Raw genomic sequence first — 22,621 nt, forward strand, 5'->3', positions numbered from 1 at the left:
TTAAGCCAATGATAATCATTACTGGCTGACCTAAGTCATAGGCTCAGAGCTGAGGGCAAAACAGTCAGTGAATGAACATAGCCTAATGGTACTCATCACTACAGCATCTAGACCAGAGGGGTAAGAGACAGCCAGGTAAGAGACAGCAATCCAGTGACCTTTCCTATTCAAAGCTGTCAGAGATGGTGTGAAAAGTTACACATTTCCAGGAGATAGGGCAGTGAGCCTAGACTACTCCCTCAGCCTATTCTTTAATTCACACAATAAATACTATTGAGCCTGTCACAATGTCCTATGCTTAAGAGGGCATCTACACTAGAAATTCTGATGCATTTAAGTCAATGAGAGAAATAATTAAAAAGTAGTTTAGCAGCTGGGGAGAGGGGGAGGCAGAGGCTGACTATATATCTGGGTTACACAGTGTAACAGGTCCAGACACAAGACCATCTGCCTAGACACTAAGCACTATTTGTGTGAAGGAACCTAAAATGTCCCACATGACTGACACCCCTAAAGTCACTGTAGGGATTACGCGATAACTAGGTAGCGTGGGACTAACATGCATGCTCTCCCTGAAATAATCAACTCCCGAGCACATCTCATCTCTATCTAATTCTTTCCTATTTCCCAGTAATGCACTTTCTACCTCTGCAAAATAAAATTAATTTCTATTCTCTTATCGCAGAGTGTCTGAGAAGAGGTGAGATACAAAAAAAGTTAGGTAGACAGCATACAAGTACTTTAATCAGAAAACATTCCATTTCCATCGAATTTTCACCGTTCTTCAAAGTTCATAAAAGTCATGAACTTTGCATGCGAATCTGTATATACAAATTTATTTCTAAATACAACCCGATCAGTACGTATACTGTTGCTTCTATGCTGTTTTCCGGGTTCACCGTGTGGTATTGGGTAACCATTTGGTGTGCTCTTCCCTTAGGAAAGGCTATTTCTCCTGCTCTCATAATTCCTTAGTTCCTCAAATTCTTTGTGTAGTGTTGAGGCCTCCTGGGTCTTTCTCCTCAGTCTCAGAAGAGAGCAAAGAGGGGCATACGGGAGAGTTTGGAGGGGAAAGGGAAGAAGAATGTAGGCAGAATTTTACTACTTGGTTGGTTCCTTACTCTCTTCTATGCTTTTCTACCTTTATTCCACCCTTCCAACCCCCAACACTAGGTAGGAGAGAAAGAAGGGTAAAGGAAAAAGTGTGTCTTTTTTTTTTTTTTTTTTTAAGACTACTTCCTGATGATTAAAGGCATCAAGTTCCCTGGGGCAAGCCTGATCCTAGATGTCAGGATATTCTATTTCTTTTCCTCTCTTTGCGCAGGACCACTTGACCAACAGCAACCAGAAACAGCAGCAGCAGAAGGAGGAGGAAGAAAGAGCAACAGCCACCTTAGCCCCTCTCCGGACTCTAGCATTTATGTACCCTCTCAAGAGTCCCCAGAATTCCAAATGTCAGACACTTGCAGAACCATTCTTCAGCTGGCAAAACCACACCCTTGCTAGAGCTCGAGGCAAATCCTAGTCAGCTGCTGCGGACAATGTGAAGCAGGCCCATATCCCATACCTGGGACTAAAGCAAAAACCAATTCCCATAACATTTTGGTGTTTTTCATGAATTCTTACTACAGGAAGATGATGTAATTATATTATATTCTCAAAACATAAAATAATAAGCAATAAAAATCCTAAATATCCTAGCAAACTAAAAAAAAAAAAAAAAGAAAGAAAGAAAGAAAAGAAGTCATGAACTTCAAGCTAATCAATTCTCCCAAAATGTACAAAGAAATAAAATCTGAGAGAGAAAATGAATTTAATAGATACAACGGTAGTTGCTTCAGAAAAGGTTTTGCTGGATACAGTTATGCTTTGCTAAAAAGTTAAAAGATGTAAACTTCTCATTTGAGGTTTGAGAACACTTTTCTCATTCGTCTTTCCTCCCCCGCACACCCGATTCAGCCGGACTCCTCCTGTGAGTCCACGTCCAGCGCCATCCGCGATTATTCATTCATGCTCAGTCGCCATCACAGTCAGACCAAACCTCATACAGTAAGGCACTTGCGTGAGGGCAAGGAAAAGCAGCTTTCTAATGTTTACAAACGTTGAGTCAGGGGATGACCAAACGATGTGTGGCTGTGTGGAGGAAGAGGGAAAGGCCACCAGTTGAGGTAGAGGTCTGGCTATTTTTAGCTGGGCAGAGTTATACTGGAATCAGGAAGTGATGGAAACTTTCCCTTTTCTGCTCCGATCCCGATGTGGAAAAGATTAAACACTGGTGACTGCAAAAGCCGTGATTACTGGATGGAAAATCGTCTCCTTCCTGATGTCTCCTTTCACACAGACTATGAGTTAAGCTCCAAATTTGAAAGAGTTAAAATAAAAACAACGTTTTAGGGAGCAAAAAGGTCTAATTCCCAAATCACAGCAATACAACAGCAGGGAAACGTGAACGCCTTGATGCCCCAAGATGTTACAAGCATTGCTGTGTGATGTATTGTCTGTTTACATAGTACTATCTACAAACAGCTTTCTTTAGCATAAAGAATTAAGGACTGTCTTTCAAAGTGATGTATTCAAAAATGCCTATGCTCCTTTTTTAGTACTAAACCATAATGAAAAGGAAGGAAAGCTAACAGCAGTTTTCAACCGGTGGGTTTCAACCGTCTTGGGGATCTAATGCCTCCTTCATATTGCTATCCTGAGACCATCGGAAAACACAAATATTTACAATATATCCAGACCACAGTGAGAAAGGCATATGCTTGCCAATTAATTAATTTAGGTGTACAATATATATTTCTCCCTATAAAGACATATTATAAAGATAATAAATTGGTTTTTCACTATAGAAAATGAGATTTTCATCTCTATGCAAACGTAGCATATTTTTTTAATACCCTACAATTTTCTCATTATTTAAAACCTATTTTTAAGATTGGAAAGATAGATGGCCTAATAGTGTGTAAATAATGTAATGTTTAAAACAATATAATGATTAAAAAATCTGAGGAACTAATATAAGATGAGATGGACAGAGCTAACACTTAGAATTCACTCTTTGTCCTTGTGGTTACCATCTCTTCTAATAGGGAACTCATTGCTAGTCTTCAAGAGCCTTATAGAGCCATAGGAAGATACAAAGCTTACATAACACTTGGAGCAGTTAGCACTCAATATAAGAGTTGGGTATATACTTGCATAAACATCTCTGGGGAGATCAATATTGGCTATCTGTGCTCATCACAACTGACCCTCGGTGACTAAAATGGGCATGGTAGATTGAATGGTAACCCCAACAGGATAAACCCATACTCTAGCGACCCATCTACTGTGGATGTAACCTTATTAATTAAATGGATTCTTCAAAAAATTATATCATCATCACCATCATCATCATCACCACCACCACCACCACCACCACCATCATCATTAGTGTGTGTGTGTCAATGGGTCAATAGACAATTTTCTGGACTCGTTTTTCTCCTTCCACTCTCAGATCTTGGGATGCAACTGAAGTTGTCAGTTCATGCATCCAGCGCTTTTATCCGAGTCATCCCACTGGCTCAGAAGAATGCTCTTCACAGTATAATTAAGGCTCCTGAGTTGTGATCAGCCTTGATTATGGGGTAGGGGCTAAATACAATGACAATTTTGCTAATAAGAGACGAAGAAACTCTTAAATAAGAAGGCCAAGAAAAAAAACTGATGTAGAGACCATAGTGACCCAACCAGACTGCAAGCAATGTATAGACCCACCAGAGCCCACAAAGTGAGTTCTACCACAGAACCAGAGCTCTACCACAAATCTTAATAGCAAGCACGGGGTTCTTATAATCCTGCTCAACTGCTGGCCCCCAGAACTGAGGTCCAATACTTCACTGTAATATTAAGCCATATATATGATGTCACTTTTTAATAACAACTCTGAGAAAGTAACATGAGAAGTAAGCCTCGCAGGTACTGCCTGCACTCAGTGCTGGGCAGAGTCCCCCTCAGGCATGCTGGACCGGCGTTCACAAGCCTTACCCTGACTGATGTGTCTCTGTAGGTTGCTTCATTAGCCTTGGTGTATTGCTGTCTATGGATCTGTCACTTGGACTGGCTTGGGTGGGTATTTTCCCTCACTAGGCGTGGGAGGAGAATGTGCACAGAATCATCTCGTCTAGGCCGGGATGTGACCCAAGTTAAAATGTGAATCGCGTGCAGGGTAGTTTTACACCGAGAGCCACACCCATTACCAGCAAATAAATGAGACTAATGTGGAAAAGCACAGATTAGTTTGTTTTATTTGTGAGTCACCAGCCCTAAATGACCAATACACAGATGAACTTAGCAAAGGCACGTTACCACTACCCCTTCACTCTTCCCTTGGCATTTCCTTCCTTTGCCACCCTTTTTTGCCTCCCTGTTTCTCCTTTTCTTTTACAGAGTGGACCCATTGGTCTGGCTGGCCCCTGGTCACAGATCATTCATAAGAGCACTCAACGAGTTAGCCAAACCCATGTGCAATATATGGTATGTGATATCACACGGTACAAGTTATGACAAAATGGCTTAAATATTGTTTTCACAAGATTTAGTCAAATAATGGAAAATACACCAGGAGTAGACCCTGAGTTCTGCTGTATCACAGCTTTTTTGCTCCTCGATGAAACCAAAGCTCCTTCCTCATAAACTCAAGAGTCTGTTTACTTATGATTCTTCTGGCCATTGAGACAAGTGTAGTGAGAATTACTGTTGGGTAGGCCTTAATGGTGAAGCAAACAGACACTGTCTACATCTACATTATTAAATGAGTAATAAAAGTGAAACTTGATAAAAATGTAATGCAGGGCTGCTTTTCTTGGAGAAATTAATAGGAATAATGTTTAGGATCATGAGATTCTTTATACTAGCTTTAAAAAAAAATAGTGTGTCCTATCTGCTCTAAATAAACCAGCATCCCTTATACTGATAGTGTTAACTTTGAATTCATAGATAATACAGCTGTGATTTCCTTTATCAAAAGCCAGGATATTCACCACTGTATAGCATCCTAATAAAATCTGAAATTTAACTAAACTTAGGAAATGCTACTCGTATTAATAAATAATAAAGGAAGTCAATGGCTATTTGCTTTCCTTTCTTTTTCTTTCCTTTTCTTTTTAAAATAGGGTTCATGTTACCTATGCTGGTCTGAACTCATGTACTATGATCTAAACTTCCATACCCCTGCACCCATTCCCAAATGCTGGGATCACGTGGATACCTCTACCCCAGATATTATGAGGTGCTTGTCATTGAATCCAGAGCTTTATGCATGGCAGGCAAACACTCCACCAACTGAGGCACATGCCCAATCAATGGCGTAATTTCTCACATGCATTTATACTCTACTCTTTAATGAAAAATGACATCTGTATTTTAGTCTAAGAAACAGAAAAGCAGAACAGTAAGATGGCTCAGTAGATAAAGGTCTAATGGCCTGAGTAGAGTCTAGGGACCTACATGAAGAAAGGAGAACTATCTCCTGCAAGTTATCCTCTGACTTCTACACACAAACACACAATATGTACACACACACACACACACACAAACACACACACACACACACACACACACACATATTTTTTTTAATAGAAATTGGTTGCTGGGGAGATGGCTCCCTGATGAAAAGCACTTAGTTTGCAAGCATGAGGACCTGATTTTACTCTCCAGCACCCAGGTAAAAATCCAGGCATGGTTGTAAATGCACAGGGAATGGAGACAGGTAGAACCTGAGAGCGAACCCATCAATGAGCCTAGCAAACTGTGAGCTTCTGGTTCAGGTGGAGGCTCTGTCTCAAAGGAATAAGGCAGAGAGGGATCCCTCTCATCCTGCTCCAGCCTTCACACGTGCATAAGGGTGTGTGTGCACTGCACACTCACATTAGTGCACCACATACATATAATACACATGCTAACACACACACACACACACACCTTTTCAAAGAGATAGTGGAAGAGGAAAAAACCATCAAGACACCAGCATCTTTTATATAGAAGTGGTTGGTATATATTCCATTTTCATATGTCTTCTAGGTATGTGTTTTCTTCCTCATAAAAATGAAAAAATTTTAAAACTCTTGAAAAATATAATGCCTCTTATTTGTGTTACAAAGTAGTATCCTAAAACTCCTCAGAAGTAGGTATCATTTCTTTCAGTATTAAAGCTCTGACTCATATCAAATGATGGCTTTGACATTTTCCACTCCCATTGGTTAAATGAATACTACAACGTCTTCCACCATTGCAATCGCCTCCTTGGAGTCATCACTGGAATCTACCTCCTCTTTGCTCCTCACAGGTCACCAGGTTCTGGCTGCGGCTTCATAGTACAAGATTTTATTATCCTATGCTGGGGTTACAGTAAGTCATCATCTTAACCTTTTGCCTTCCATCAACCAACTCAGGTTAATCATCCTAAGATTCCAATTTCATGATTTCATTTATCTGCTGGAAATCCTCCACCAAGTCTCCTTTTCCTACTCGCCAATCTTAAAACTTTTCCCTAGAGCCCTCCTAAGAGGCTGTCACAATCAGAACACTCTACTCTAATCTTTCCAATGCCCTCACTGCTGTTTCTGTGTGGTTTTCATACCATTCACTCATTTCTCTGTTCACTGGTTCCACAAAGCACCAACACATTTGAATACTGATCTTCCACAATGCATGTAATTTTATATTATCTCACCAACTTGTTTCTTGTCTTAGTACTACTAACAGCCTCAAAAGGGACTGAATATTAATGTATTTTGACCATGTGAAATTTTACAGATAATAAGGATTTATCAATATATCACCCTTCATCCTACGATGTCTTAGTGCTTGACACAGTTTGCTTGAACTTGTCAATTTGACACAGCCTAGAGTCACCAAAGAAGGGACTATTGATTGAGTGACTGTCCAGATCAGATTAGCATATGGGCACTGTTTTAATTATTAATTGATATAGGTGGTCCAGCACACTGTGGGCTGCACCCATCCTTGGTCATGTTTCTATTCTTCTTAGCAAAGTTTCCTTACCTTGAAAGGAGGGCTTGTGTCACTTGGCCTTGCAGAAAAATCAAAGGAGATGATGAGATCCACCCCTCTCTGAGGTCGTAGAATCAAGGGATATGGCAGGTTGAAAGTGAGGCCACTGTCTACAACATGAATCTTTTTACTTTTGACATCCAGTGGTTCATATATTCGTTCAAATTCATCTGGATCTTTAAAGATGAAAGGCAAGAGAAGAATTAAATGGTCATTTGACACTAGTTTAGACATATTTATGATAAGTTGGAGAGACAGAAATCCAGGTGGTTAGGCCCGCCAACTTTGCTAGCATCAGTTACAGGTTTAACTCTAACAATTGTAGGTAAATTGATAGCTTTAAGTCTTAGTTTCTTCATCTGTACCATCAGGATACAAGCAATTACCAAATAAGATGCTAAGGCAAGAACTTAGCTCAGTCCATGGTATTAATGCTAGCCATGTTGTCTTTAGCAGTATTGTCTCCAATTACAGTATCTTTACTGGTTTGAAAACACTTCTTCAGTGATCATCTTGTTTGCTTTCTGTAGCTGAGAGGAAAAGGAAAGGACATATGCCCATGGAGGGTGATGCAAACTAAAAGCCATCTGTAAAATAAAACAACTGAGAAGAGGTAGAGTCTGAACAGATCCATCTGCCTCTCTCTGGACTGCTGTGCACGTTATACTGAGAGATAAGCATCCAAGATAAAAGTCCAGAGGACAAACTCCATAAGCATGAGTCCCATTCAGGCACAATTCTGGGTACTGAACAAGCCATGTGGACTGCAATACATACTATGAGTCTACTGCCACACCAGTAAATGCACTGATGACACAGTGCAGTGAGGGCTGCCATGGCGGAAGTAAAAGAAGACATATGGCAAGGAGTGAGCATCTATCTGTGCCATGGTCAAGGGAGACATTTCTGAGAAGGCATCCTTGACCTGAAACAAGAATAATGATACCAATCTATCCAACCATTATTTCTGTATTGTCTATCTAAGAATTTCAGAATCCTTGTCTTAAAGAACTGACAACATAGAAGTAAAAACAAGGCTAAGGAGGGACCATGCAAGCAATCAAAAACACGGAAAGCACTTCAAATGGATAGCTTAAGAGGCAGCCACTATAATGCATAGAGGTGGTTTATCGATACCTTCAAGCTCCATTACAGCCAATAGCATGTGATCATGATTAAATGTAACATTAAACATTTTTATGATAGAATTTAATGGAGGGATTTTTTCCCACTAACATACGACACAAGAGTTCATAGTTTGGCTTTGCAAACCCAGTGTGTTCTCTTTTAATTCTGGCTAAGAGATTCAGTAAAACAGATCAGAAAATTAGCTGCCTCCCTTTCTTAAGCCCAACATTGCCTTTGAGGAGATGACCGTGATATGGATGAGTTCCAAACCCGCACGGGACTCAGAGCCACTGTCCTGGCTCCAGTTAAACTGACATTAAGTAGTAGTGAGTATTGTGTTGCCATTGGCATGAGTTTGTGAAACATGAACAGTTGTCCCATACAAAAACCAAGACTCCCATGATCAAAGAGATTTCAGAAAGTCAGGGCTTACAGTAACAGCCAAGCAGAAAGCATGTTCCTATTCTCCTTGCCATGCCTGGGCGCAACAGCAGTTTGTGTGACAGGCCACAATAAGGCTTTCCAATAGCTACCACTCATTTTTATTTTATAACAAACTATGGATTATGACAACTAGCTGGTCAAGATACTCAACTAATAAAATGTCTGGTTTTGGCTACAGATGTCAGTTAGCTTTGAAAGTAAGTATTTGAGCCCTCAGAGTAACTTAAAACTCAGTGGGGGGTGGGTCAGGTTTTTAAAGTACACCAATGTTTGTACTTTTAGGACCAATTTATCATGTGACTACTAATATACAGAAAGTCTGTTTCATGCTACAATGGGCCAATATCCTTCTGTGATTGAAAGCACACAAATTTCCCAAGCCTGTGCGTGAATTAATGTGCTTCTTTGACAGATATAGAAACAGCACTGTTTTATATAGGTCTATAATGGTTTCTTAAAGCAGCGGGTGTCAGCTTTCCTAAAGCTGCGACCCTTTAATACAGTTCTTCATGTTGTGACTCCGTCCCCCAACCACAAAATTATTTTGTTGCTACTTCATAACTGTAATTTTGCTGCTATTATGAGTCTTAATATAAATATCTTATATGTGACCCCAGTGAAAGGCTTGTTCAAACCCCAAAGGGATTGCAGCCCACAAGTTGGGAACTGCTACCTTAAAGAGTTAAGTTGTATCTGATGAATCCAGCACATAGATTCAATTTACAACACACAAATATTTGGGTATCTGTGTTTTTTAACTCTGGCCTGAATTAACTCATGTCGACTTCTTAGTCCAGATATTGTGTGTCACATAAACACTATAAACACGAAGTAAACAGGAAAGAAGTCACGGGGCTGATGAATAACTCCTCCAAAATTTGTTTCTACAGGCATTTAACTGTTTTACAGTAAACTAATAAGGAGATTTTTATTGTTTTATAATGTATCTTGTTTCAAAATGCCTGAAAGCTGAAGTCATAGGTACAAAATACTGTACTTTTTCTCATTCTCATTTTAGACTCAGAAACTGTTTTAAGACAGTCAAGTTTTAATATGTGTGAGCTTTACTGCCATAAAATAAAATATAAGCTTCTCACAACATTAACATGTAGATTGGACAAAAGCCTTTACGTTTTCTTTTTTTGCATACAATTAAAAGGGAAATAGTCTTAATTGTTATTTTGATTATGGCATTTCAGTTGTACAATACATAAAGTGTTTCAGGTTTTGTGTTACTTTTATTGTGGTTACTTGCTTCTTTGTATGTGGGGTAGAAGGTCATGGATAAGCCATGGCCCCTGTATGGATGTCAAGGACAATGTGAAGGAGTTGGTTCTTTCTGTCAGGTGGGGCCTGAGGGTTTAATTTGGGTTGTCAGACAAGACAATAAGCACTTTTACTCACTGAGCTATAAACAGGAATTTTAATAAAAATCTTTTGAACTAGAAGGACCATACTCTGTGATAAACCTTTTAACTTAAACATTAAACTTAGGATGTTTTGAAAATGTGTGATCAAACTAGAAGAAGTTAGGTTATTTCTTTGTAAAACCCCCACCTGGAAGGGTATTAACCAACTCAGTGAATTCAAACTAATGACAATTATGTTTAGCAATGGTGATATCTAAGCAATACATTTGAATGTATTTATAGAACCGAATGGAACATTTCTCTCTATATATATCTCAACCCAGTAAACATGAAATACATTTAAAAAAAAACAATTTTAATGTAATGTTTACTGAGATGTAAGGATAAATTTTTTTCCTGAAAACCATTAAGAAGAAACAACTTTAGATTAGAACATGCCAAAAGCATCTCCAAAAACTGGAGCTGGAGAAATTGCTTAGCGGTGAAGAGCACAAATTGTTCTTGCAAAGGACCCAAGTTTAATTCCCAGCACCCACATTATGCAGTTCGCAACAGGAACTCCAGCTTCCAGGAGCCCACACCTCTCTCACCTCCTTGGACACACAAACAGACACAAATACATACACATAACTAAATAATAAAAAATTAAAATCTCAAAAACAAAAAATTTTATTTCATATGGTATACATCTTAGGCTGAACAGCATATAGTTCCTTGTGTGGTTCTTATATTTTTAGTTGCTAGTAAGTTTTTTTTCCCCAGTGGAAAGGAATAAGACAAGGTGATACGCACAGTGGATTTCCTCCAAACCTCACGGCAAGGGGAAACCCCAGCCTGGCCACACTCATGACCTACAGCTCCCTCAGGATCAGGATGGCTGGTTTTCTCTTTCCTATTAGTGTTAATATGACCAACATGTAGAAAGCCTTCCATGAATCGGCTCTTGGAGGAAAGGCCTTTAAGTATGTTTAGGCACCATGAAAGGCAACGGCTATAGCTAACAGGTTACCTGGTGAACTTTAGAACCCAGTCCATTACAGGTGCTTCTAAACTGTATACATACAGAAAGGAGTGAATGCAAAAAGCCGGATGAAGACTATGAACAACTGTGAGGACAGGTGATCAGTAAAAAGGCATAATTCCCAAGGTCACCACGTTTGGCTAATAAAAATCAGAATGGCCACCTTTAACTTGCATGTCACATAAGCAACAAATGACAGCTTAGTCTCAATATGCCTCAAAGGTTTTTGTGATGCTTGTATACACATAAATGTATTGTTTAATATTAAAATTTTAACTGGCAATTCTGTACTACTTGGTCATGCAGTCCTAACACTGACAAATAAAAGCATATTCAATTCTACAAAACTGCCAGGAAGTTCTTAAAGTGTGGCGCAAATTGCCTAGGATGCGTGCTACCCAAAACCCCAGGGGAACTGTGTTAGCAAAATGATAATGAAAAAGAGATGAAACAAAGCATACAACAAGAAAACGTCCACTCTTACATCAGCAAGGCAATGACTAATAAAACCACCGGGGATGGTGTGCAATGCCGGGGACGACTTAGAAGCCAGACCCAGAGAGCTGTGGCCCAAGCCCAGATTTGCTGAGCAATTTGGAACAAAGATAATGGAGTTGTTTTCTTTGATACTCTTCATCTAGAAAGTTAAGTAGCTGAAGGTTCTTTATAGATCTTAACCCTCTGAAGATAGTTTGCTTCAGCCCATGAGCAGCCATCATAAAGTACAGGTTGCTAAAGAAACACCCATTTGCCACAAGGAGGACAGCCATGTGCCACAAAACAAAACAAGAAAAACAATGACACAAACTGGATGTTTTAGTGCCTTTTTAGTTCAGGTAAAATTTACTTTATCACAAGTAGAAACTTTATTACGGCTACTACGAAAGGATTTGGGACTTATAAATGGGTAATTGTAATTCATGCCAAAGTTTAGGGCCATGCACACACACACACACACAAAAAAAAAATGCAATGTTTGTTCCCCTTAAAGTAAAAGGAAATCTGAAACCTATAACAATTTCAAACTATTTTGTAGAGACAATGAACAAAAGGCAATAGGAACATTGGGGGGGGGGGGGCGTTGTTGTTTCAAATATCCACTTTAAAGTTTTACATCATCTTGGCAATGATTCTAGGACAGTATTTGGACAACTAATGAAAAATGATGGTGTGGTTGAAAAGAAAATTTATGATCAACACACACACACACAGAGATGTATTACATATTACTTATCACCAACGCATATATAACCTTTAATCTGTAAATCACATCGTACTGGAGAATAAAGATTACTATTTTGGGGGGTTTGGTTAAGCGACAGGTCTGAAAGTGACTAGATTCGCACCAAGCAACTCGAGAAAGCTTCCTAATCTTGTTTGAAAACTGGAGCGACCATTTCCTTGTCCCCCAAGGACAATGCAGACTGGTCCACTCCAATCCCTGTGCTGCATACTCCCCTTCACCACGAGGGGGCGCCAGGCCTACTGCGCTTTCATCACATCTTCAAAGCTCCATCTGTGGAGGCCTGGTCTTTTCCAAAGAGGCCCGCCCACGGGATATGAAGGAGGAAATGAGACATGGCTGTGTTTTTTCTGTCTGCTGCCAGGCACGATTGTGGAGGCGTTTGGGGAATGATTCTGGTGTTTGTGGAGTCACTCCTGGAAGCCTGGCGATTGCTTGGAACAATTCTGTAAACACCTATTTCCCTACTTTACGTTCAATGGAATAATCATGGTAGAAGTTTCCGGTTGCCTGAAAGACAACCCTAACCAATAAAAAAAGTGACGGGGTGGGGGCGTTCTTTCAGTATTTCAAAGAATATTTTCTATACTAGCATGACTAGGCTGTTTCCTATCCAATGTATTTTTCTTCAAAAAAAAAAAAAAAAATTAAGAATAATGTCTCCTACAAGTCAGTGTTCTTAAAATTGAAACTAATTAAATGTTAATAAGAATTAAAATGTTTCTCCCCGGGAAAGAATAAAGATGTCCTGAATTAGCTTACACGGCTTACATTTTGGCACATACCTGCCACAGCTGCATCGAGTTCATCATCATCAAAGGAATCCTGGGGGCTGAGGTCTCTCAGAGGAGACAGTGGATAGGATGTGTTGAGATTCAAGCCCAACATGAAGTTATGCACCTTTCCTGCGCGTCCTTCTCGGGTATTGAATAGAGCTGAGTCACTCACCAAGGCCATTAGCATGCGATGGACCCAACTTGCTTGGTTGTCGTTTTGGTATTCCCTTTCAGCATCTTCATTCTCCGTGCCTGAAGGGAAGGAACACAGTATGTGCCAAACACACACATGACAAAATGTAGAGGAGTTTGTGGTTATTAACTTTATATGGTTAATCATCAAATTTAAAACTGAAGTACTATGGCTTTGACCCAATATATTTACTTGCATAAAAAACCAAGTGCCCAATTGCTTTTGATTTCAAGTGTTCATAATTACCTTGACTTACACACAATGTCAGCCTGTATTCGTCACTGACACCCCTTGATCTATTTAGATTTTTCATATAAACATTTAGTTTTCTCCTTAGCTCTCCTCCATCCAACACACACACCCATACACACAGACACACACATACACAGACACAGACACACACACAGACACACACACACAAACACACAGACACACACACACACAGACACACCCATACACAGACACACACACAGACACACACCCATACACACACACAAACACACAGACACAGACACACACCCATATACACACACACAGACACATACACAGATACACACACACATACACACACACACACAGACACACACACACACCCATACACACACACACAGACACACACACACAGACACACACACATATACACACACACACATACACACACACATACACACACACACACACGGATACCTATATTACTTAATACTACTGTCTATGTTTCCTAACTTTTCCTAAGAGTCCATATCCTGCTTAATAAACATCCAAGGATTACAAAAAGTTAGGCAAGGCAGGAGAAAGACCCACCATATGACTGCTGATAAATAAACACTCATGCACTGATCAGATGACCTGTTATGTCATCCTTGCTTATAAAGCCTGGGGATTTAAAACTCTGTAATTTAAACAAATGATATAAAGTGTTCTTAAAATTCACTAGTGGCCCAAAGAAACAATCACAAATGACTTTCCCCTCTAAAACCTATGTCCATTAACTCCAGGGAAGTGCTCATCCCTGCATTCCAACCATCTCCAGTTTTTGATAGCCATGAATTCCTTCCCAGCCTTCGTTTTCTCATTAAGAAATATCGTAAGGGGCTGGGGAGATGGCTCAGAGCTTAAGAACACCGGCTTCTCTTCCAAAGGTCCTGAGTTCAATGCCCAGCAACCACATGGTGGCTCACAACCATCTATAATGAGATCTGGTGCCCTCTTCTGGTGGGCAGGCACACATGCAGGCAAACATTGTACACATAATAAATAAATCTTTAAAAATTTTTTTACTTAAAAAAAGAAATGTCGTTTGATTGTTATGAGTATTAATGTGAGCTGGATCTCAGTATGAAGTGCCCAGAGAAGTGGCCAGCCTTATACTCCAGGTAGGAACAGAAAGTCATACAATGAAAAGTGCAGTATAATCCCATTAGTATTATCCACACGAATCAAAGTCAAAGATTACTGCTGAAAGCCTTTCTGCTCTGGCTTCTGGGAACTCTATGAAAAACTATCCAGACTCTCATATAAAACTCTGTGTATTGAGTTCTTTTTACAACACATTCTATTTTCACTCTTAACCATTCACACATGTTCCAAGAAAGTCTCATTTTCCCCCTCATATGGTTAACAGTAGTGACAGAACACAGACAGACCTATCATTTCCTAAAGGGAAGTTTTAAATCCACATATTTGTCCCTGCTGTATCTTACCATTCTACAGTCTTAAAATGCAGCCATACCTTTTTTTTTATTGGGATTACATCTCGATTATTATCCCCTCACTTGTATCTGCACTTTCTGCTGCCCCACCCCCACTCACCTCTTCCACCCTATTCACCTCCCCTAGACCTCTGACAGAAGGGGAAAGGGAAGAAGGGTATCAGGATGAGACCGGATAGACTGTGATCATACGGTGGGTTGTTTGTTTGTGTTTTTAATTTTTAAAAGATTTATTTGTATTATGTTTTGCCTGTACATACACCTGTGCACAGTGTACATGTATCGCTTGAGAAGGCCAGAAGAGGCCGTCAGATCCTTTGGAACTGGACTCAGAAGGTTGTAAACTGCCACAGCAGCCCAGAGTCCTCTGGCAGAACAGCTAGGGCTGTTAACTGCTGAGCCAACTCTCTTGTGTGTGTGTTTTGAGAGTTGAGTATCTACATTCAATGTCTATAATTTCCAATAAATATGTATTAAACATACATGAAGCCATAAATAGACATGGAGGTAGCTTAAGGACTTATTACAGCATGAAAGAAATGGATGCAAAATGGATGCAGCCAGCATCCTTCCAACTATACACCATTCCAGAGAAGGCAAAACTATGGAGAGAGCAAAGGAATTAGTTTTCCCAGGTGAAAGAGGGATGGTTTGGTAGAGATGATTTTGAGAGCTGTGAGACTACTCCATGTGACACTGGAAGGCTAGTTTTGTCTCCCCAGCATCCCCCATAGAGAGCATAACACCCAGGAACTGAGTGACGTAGCACGTGCCGAGGCTCAGAGAGACCATGACGTGTCCATGGAAGGCCATGAGTAGTGACAGAGGGGCATCACTCTGATGGAGCAACATACAGTGGGGGATGCTGTCTGGGAGAGATGGGAGCAGGAGATTGACCCAAATGATTTTAGGTTCCATCTTTCATGGAACCTAAAATGAGTCTCAAAATATTTATTTTAAAAGAACAGTGAGAACTAATAAAGAAAAAAGTCACAATGTCAATCTCTAAGTTAAAAACAAAACTAAAACAAAGACAAAAACAGCAAATGCAAAGTTCTTTAACTTCTCAGCCTCAAAAACTAGCTAGTGGTGAGTAGTGACAAAATGCTCTGGTCACTTATAGTGATTTACTCAGAAGGGACCAGCCATATCTACCTCAGTCTTAGCTAATTATTCTCAAAGTGCTAGACATACAGCACGTGGACCCTTTGTACTAGCTTGTTTCCTTCATTAAAAACAAATTAAAAATGCAAGTCTGAACAACTAACAAGATGTAAAATTTGAACTTCCAATTGAACCCTTTGGAACTAAGACTGGTTTCTTGCAGACTGAGGTCTTTCCAGGGCCTCAGCTACTAAGCAGGGCTGCTAGGCAATAAGCAACCCAGTGCTGAGACTCAGCTCAGCTCTGCTGTCCTGAAAAGCTCCAATGCCAGGGAATGAGGTTCATTTTGAGTTTTATTTGTGTGTGTGTGTGTGTGTGTGTGTGTGTGTGTGTGTGTGTGTGTTTGTGTGTGTGTGTGTGTGTGTGTGTTCACAAGGCACAGCCCACTCCTCTCCCTGCCACGGCCATGTGCAGCTACATCCTGTGGTGAGGCAACTGCTCTCTGTCATAAACTCATGAAGAAATAACAGCATCTTACTTTTAGTGATAATTGGAGAAGGCAGAGAACAACCTTTCCCTATACTACACCATGCCTGGGAGAATTCACTGCTTTAGACAAAACACTTCTGCTTTCTAAATTCTAGACAGTCATATCCAAATGGTAGATTCTACCAGTTATCAATATTTATCATTTTTAACCATTTGGTTTGTTCTTGTTTGTTTGTTTTTGAACTATTGGGCTCAATGTTATGAAACACCCTATTGGAAAATTGTCACCAACATATACAGTCTCTATTTTTCTACGTTAACAGCGAATACCACACTGCAACAAATATTTCTTATCCTCACCTTCATCCTCACCGCAAATGTTCTCCCACCCACTGAACCCACACCAAATGGAGTGAGATCTAGCTCTGGCTGGTTCCAACACAAAAGGAATCCTCGATACTAGCAAGTCAAGTGTGCAACAAGCCTTGATAATGCTTCTGCGTTCTTCCTTAGAGGTGAGCTGCTGACTACAGCAGAGGGCTACAGAATACAGGGCCAGTCAAACCCTTCCGATGGCTGAATGACTTTTTAAATGGCAGTTTCACTAACGTTAACCCTAACTAAACATATTCCCCACTTTCCACACTAAGAGATCCAGCTCATCCATCAGGCTTTGAGCAGAGTTCAGCATCGCCACCCTCTCAGGCAGGTGTCTTAGTGCAAGTACCTCATCTGCTGTAGCAAATATATTTGAGGCTTCAAACAAATGGGAAAGATGCTATTGGCTGCCCCTCTGTTCTATGCAATGGTTCTTTCTCTCACAGGACAGCCCCATCCAGACACTGCAGGACTTAGAACATCGTCAGGACATAGAAAGGGGGACGGACAATATGCTGCTCTCCTCTGCTCACAATCCGCAGAAAGGAAGGAAGCATTCGCTCTCTTACCTTTGGGTCCTTGGGCCTCATCATCACTGTCCGAGCTGTCATTACTCACAATGTGCTTTGCTGTAATATTTTCTGTGGAAAGAAGAAAAAAAAAAGACCATTGAGACACCTCAGGGATCAAAACTCAGAACTAAATTTACTGGGCAGACAAGGGAGTGATAGTATATGCCTTTAATTCTAGCATGCAGGAGGTGGAGGCAGGCAGATCTCCGTGAGTTCAAGGCCAGCCTAGTTGACAAAGCCAACAAGGGCTATGTGGTAACCCTAGATCTGATTCTTTTTATTAAAAAGTAATCTGAATGAAACTTCAGGAGAAGGACTACTGTGTCCACTTGGAACTTTAACATCATCATCATCATCATCATCATTACTATTATTATAAATGGAGACAACAGATTTGCTAATTCTTAAGCTCTTATCACTGGGTAACAAAACATCCTATCAAATGAAATAAATTACTGTAAATTTATCAATTCTTAATTTTAAGGAAAGGGTTCATCTTAACTTTAATAGCTGCTTGATTACATCTTTAAGTAGTGCTTGTAAAGCATAAGGAACAAAACCCAAACACACAAATGATCTACAATACAGTCTCCAGAACACGAACAAAGTGCACTCACTTTAACCTCTGATTTTGGCCAACATTGAGAACCATCTGTTGATCTGCATTATGTGAAGAATTTGTGTTTTGAAGCATACAAAGACCAGCTGTGAAAAACCAAGAAACACTATATACATCCCTAATAAAAAGATGGTAGTAAAAGCTGATGTAATGACTAGCCATCCATTCCCAGGAGAATGGATTCCCTAATTAGTGGAATCTGGCAATTATTCTTGTGATCCATTTGCAGAAAAATCAGACTTCCTGCAAGCTCAAATGAACTATTCTCCATAGTAGCTTTTTCTTCCTCTTTAGTAGCAAATAGAAGAGTATTGTTCTTACGCAATTTCAAGACACTAGTCCCAAATCTAGCAACTTCATTCACAGAACCATTTGGGAGACTGTAGGCTCAGAAAACAGGGGGGTGGGGGAATGGCAGGTGGCTTTCTATCCTTCTCTCCACAGCTTTGTTAAAGGCATCTAGACAGGTGCATGGATGAGTGCATCGTAGAAAGGCTAGCAACTTCCTGAAAGCTTAAATTGTATCTTTACTGGCATTAGTTATAAATACAAGATTCAACAAAATAAAATACTTAAGAGCTAATGCAATTGTTCCTTTCATATTCTAACTGTGACTGCAGTAATTCTGTTACATAGTAGAAGGGGGTAGTGAGAAAAGATGCATCCAGGAAGTCATAGAGTTTACTACTGTATATTCTTTTCTTTCCTTAAACATTTGTCCGGTACTTTGGCTATATTTGGTATGTTAATTTAAGAAAATTGCATTGCCTTCTTTGTTAGGATACTTTCAGGGCATGAACAATTGAATCTGAACCCACATTTTATTATCTTTACAGAGCTCTTCGTTAGAGGCAAACTTATACACATAGAGAACTCTTTGAGAAAGTGAATGATTTCATTTAAAGTTATTTAATTGGGGGTCCAATTTACCTGAAAGTCTTTGTTAAGGTAAGAAAGTAAAAGAACAAATGAACAAACCCCTTCGGGGTGTCCCTTCAAAAGGGGGCACCTCCACTCAGCCAAAGGATGAAGTAGTCGGCGGAAGTCCTGAGTCCCCTCAACCAACTCTTCAGTTTCGTTTCTGGAAGCCTTACATAATCTGCGATAACATGCCCCCTGCTGACCAGTGGAGCCCAAGTACACACTACCCACTGCCCTCCGTCTGACACGGAGCAGGCAGCGGCCAGACTGCTGGCCCCACGGGGACTTCTCCAAGGAGATTTCTCAGCATTATGAGCTGTAAACATCTTCCTCTTCCTTGGCCTGTAGCCATTGTCTCGCCCACCTTCTGATGTGTAATTTCAGCCCTATTCTCTTCCTGCCTTAGTAGGGGAAAAAAAAATAATTAACCTGAGTTATCAGGATTATTCAGCCGAGAAGGAACACAGGAAGCAGGCCACCCAGCGTGGGCTTCCTCTCTGCCTTCCTTTCTCTTTTTAAAAAAAAACCTTCACGTAATTCAGAAAAGACAGTGATTCAGAAAACAGAGTGACTTCCACAAAACTAAAGCTCAACGGGACATCCACCCAGACTGCTCTTATTAAAATAAGCCAAGAAGGATTATCATATCCTTGTACTTTAGCCCGGGCTAATCCAGATCTTTCTTTCTATGAAGTCCGCATAAGGTTCAATCTTATGATCTTTCATGCTGTCTGGGTAACCCCTATGTGTTGCTGCTGTTGGTATAGTGTTGGGGATCAAACCCAGAACCCTATACATGCTAAGCAAATACTCTACCGCTGAGGCTGCCTCCTGGCCCCTCGTCTTTATGCAGTTTGACTACAGTTTAACCACGAAGAAATTGCAACTCTGTGTTAAAGATCACCTCAGGCTCCAGACAGCACCCTCTCTGCCCTCCCTTACTTGAGCGATGCTTGGATGACAGCAGGTACTACAAGCAATGAGTGCTCTTTCTGTTTATTTTAATGTTCGCCTGGAAACAATCAGTCCTAATGAAATAATAAAGTGACTTTTCTAATACTTACTTAAGAATGACACGAATGAACAAGCCATATGCTTAAAGAGAAGATTAACGAATCCATGCACACTACATGTAACTATCAGCTACTGGAATAAAAATGTCTCAGGAGGAACAGTACGACTTGGCATGGACATACCATGTTACAATTCAGATTCTCTTCTGCATATAAAGCTTCATTACATCGAACTGTCATTGCCCATATCCAAAAGCCACATATTACCAAAAAAAAAAAAAAAAAAAAAAAAAAAGCACAGGAAAATTTTCACACATTCTTAAAATGAATTCACTATTTTTTTTTTTAATTACTGTTCTTATTCTGTGTTCCCCAAACAGACCTGTGATATTTCATGGACAGAAAAAAAAAAAAAAAAAAAAAGTAGGTAATTGACTGGTATCCTTGATCGCTGACACACTGGCACAAAATTCATTCGTTCATTCATCCATTATTTTTCATTGGTTGGTTCGTTTCTGAGACAGGATTTCATGCATCCCAAGGATGAATTTCTCATCCTTCTGCTCACATCTCCTGATTACTAGGATTACAAACTTGTGCTACAATGTCTGGTTTATGTTCCTGGGGATCAAATGCAGGGCTTTGCAGGCTAGGAAGCAGTCTATCAATGGGACCACATCTACAGGCCAAAACTTCCTGAGCGTTCTATGGGTCTCTTCCCACAGTCCTTCAAAACACAGCCTTCAGGCAAGTCATGAATGCATGTTCTGCTCTTTTTTAAATCACATGTATCCTTTCAGGGCAACATACACCCCTATAGCACTATTTTAATAATGAATATAAACCACTCAAAAGCTTTTCTATTTTTTAAAGATTTAAAATACTTGTTTTAAAATTATTATTGGATGAGTTACATTTAAAGAAAACTATTAGTTTTAGCTTATAAGACTTGGCTTAATTTTATCTGCTTTTTCTTTTCTTCCAGTGTGAATTATAATAGGCTAACAAGTGTCTAGGAAGTAGGCACTATGTAAAAAAGTTAGGGGTGAATTCATCCTTCGTGCTCTGTGCTCATGTATTTATAAGCCTAGTCTTTGAAAGGCTACCTGTATTATCCTAAAAAGGAGCACTCTCAAAAAAACAATAGTACGTCTAGAAATATAAAAAGGAAAAGAATAGAAGATGCTCTTGCCCAAGCTGCTGTTAGGAACAGTAAGTGGTTTTTGTAAATTTCACAACTGCAATACCATAGCAGGACTTAAATAATGTGGATATGACTTTTAGAAAACACTCAGATTGTTTCAACAAAGTTACTGATAACTTGAGAATTTAAATCCTTATGAAGATTTAATGTTCTCCGTGTGTGTGTGTGTGTGTGTGTGTGTTGTTGTTGTTGTTGTTTATCACTGTAGTTGATTATCAGTGTAGCTTTTCATCAATCCAAGGCTTTTACAATACCTAATTCCTCCTCCATTGTAGAGTCTTTATTTTGTGAACCAGGAACTCCCAAGACTCTGTTGAACAGTATAGAAAAAGCACTGCCCCAGACACCTAAAATAAAGAAGAAACAGAGAATTACTTAAAATGTATCCAGGTGTGTGTGTGTGTGAGAGAGAGGGGGGGGGGGAGGAGAATATTAGAGTTTTTGATCACTCACCCATTAAGAAATGCAAGGGATTTTCTTCGTATTTTTTTACAACTGTTCCCATAAAAAACTTGCTTCCAAACAGGTCAGGGGCCATAAAAGTACCATATTTTGCCATGCCAATCTCATATGGACTAAATTCAACCCAATCTAAAAGTATTTTAAAACAAGACAATTAATAGAAAAGCAACATAGAGACACGTATTAATAATGACTTAACAGCACCATGATTCTCCTCACTCATTTAAGCTAGTGAATAAAAAACATTAACCTATGCCTACTACATATATGTCACAGTGTAATGGTTGAGAAAGAAAAACAGATGAAAAAGACAATATAAAAATTGTTAAACTTTTATAAACTACAAAAAAAATGTCAATTCTAAGTGGCACAAAACAAATATCCTTTCCTATCTAAAAATTCATACATCTTTTGCATTGTCCATCTTAACTTTAAGACTCTAAAACTGGAAAATTCTACTCAGAAATAAAAATTCATTCAGGGAACAAAAAAAATCAAAGCTTTAATAAAATGGTGAAGAATTTTCTGTACCTTTACTTAACATTTTTTTCTGTTAATCATTTATTCTAAAGGCCCAACCATAATGCAAAAGATATGATTCTGATTTCTTAGCAATGCCTCAAGATAGGAGCCATAAGGTACGATGCACAAGAGCAGTTCTGGAGCCAGACAATCTGGGAACTGTCCCTACGCTGTGGCTCACTAACTGTGCTCATAACCTGAATGCATCACCTATCTTCCCAAGTCTTAATTCCCTTATCTTAACATGAATAACATCAGTAGGTAGTTCATAAGACTAAGGCCGCAGTGAATTAAGAAATGTAAGAAGTACAGTGGAAGCCATGACACGTTTTAATAGCTCATTTATTAGTAGCCACTGCAATGTTTGTGTTCTGCTCATGGCATCCCCATGTCTAATACT

General features: G+C 39.6%; 1 protein-coding gene across 1 annotated transcript in view; it reads right to left on the reverse strand.

Annotated features, from left to right (window-relative positions):
* The window catches only part of Pla2g4a (phospholipase A2 group IVA), a 140,396-nt gene that overhangs the window by 13,716 nt on the left and 104,059 nt on the right, over nucleotides 1–22,621 (reverse strand). The window contains exons 11-15 of the mRNA XM_051147540.1: nucleotides 21,691–21,828; nucleotides 21,492–21,584; nucleotides 17,478–17,549; nucleotides 13,045–13,287; nucleotides 7,045–7,229 (exon numbers count right to left, since the gene is read on the reverse strand). Coding sequence (XP_051003497.1) covers nucleotides 7,045–7,229; nucleotides 13,045–13,287; nucleotides 17,478–17,549; nucleotides 21,492–21,584; nucleotides 21,691–21,828 — 731 coding nt within the window. The remainder of the gene's footprint in view (nucleotides 1–7,044; nucleotides 7,230–13,044; nucleotides 13,288–17,477; nucleotides 17,550–21,491; nucleotides 21,585–21,690; nucleotides 21,829–22,621) is intronic.

This window comes from Acomys russatus, chromosome 6 (genome assembly GCF_903995435.1).
Source record: "Acomys russatus chromosome 6, mAcoRus1.1, whole genome shotgun sequence".
In the NCBI taxonomy this organism is placed as follows: domain Eukaryota; kingdom Metazoa; phylum Chordata; class Mammalia; order Rodentia; family Muridae; genus Acomys; species Acomys russatus.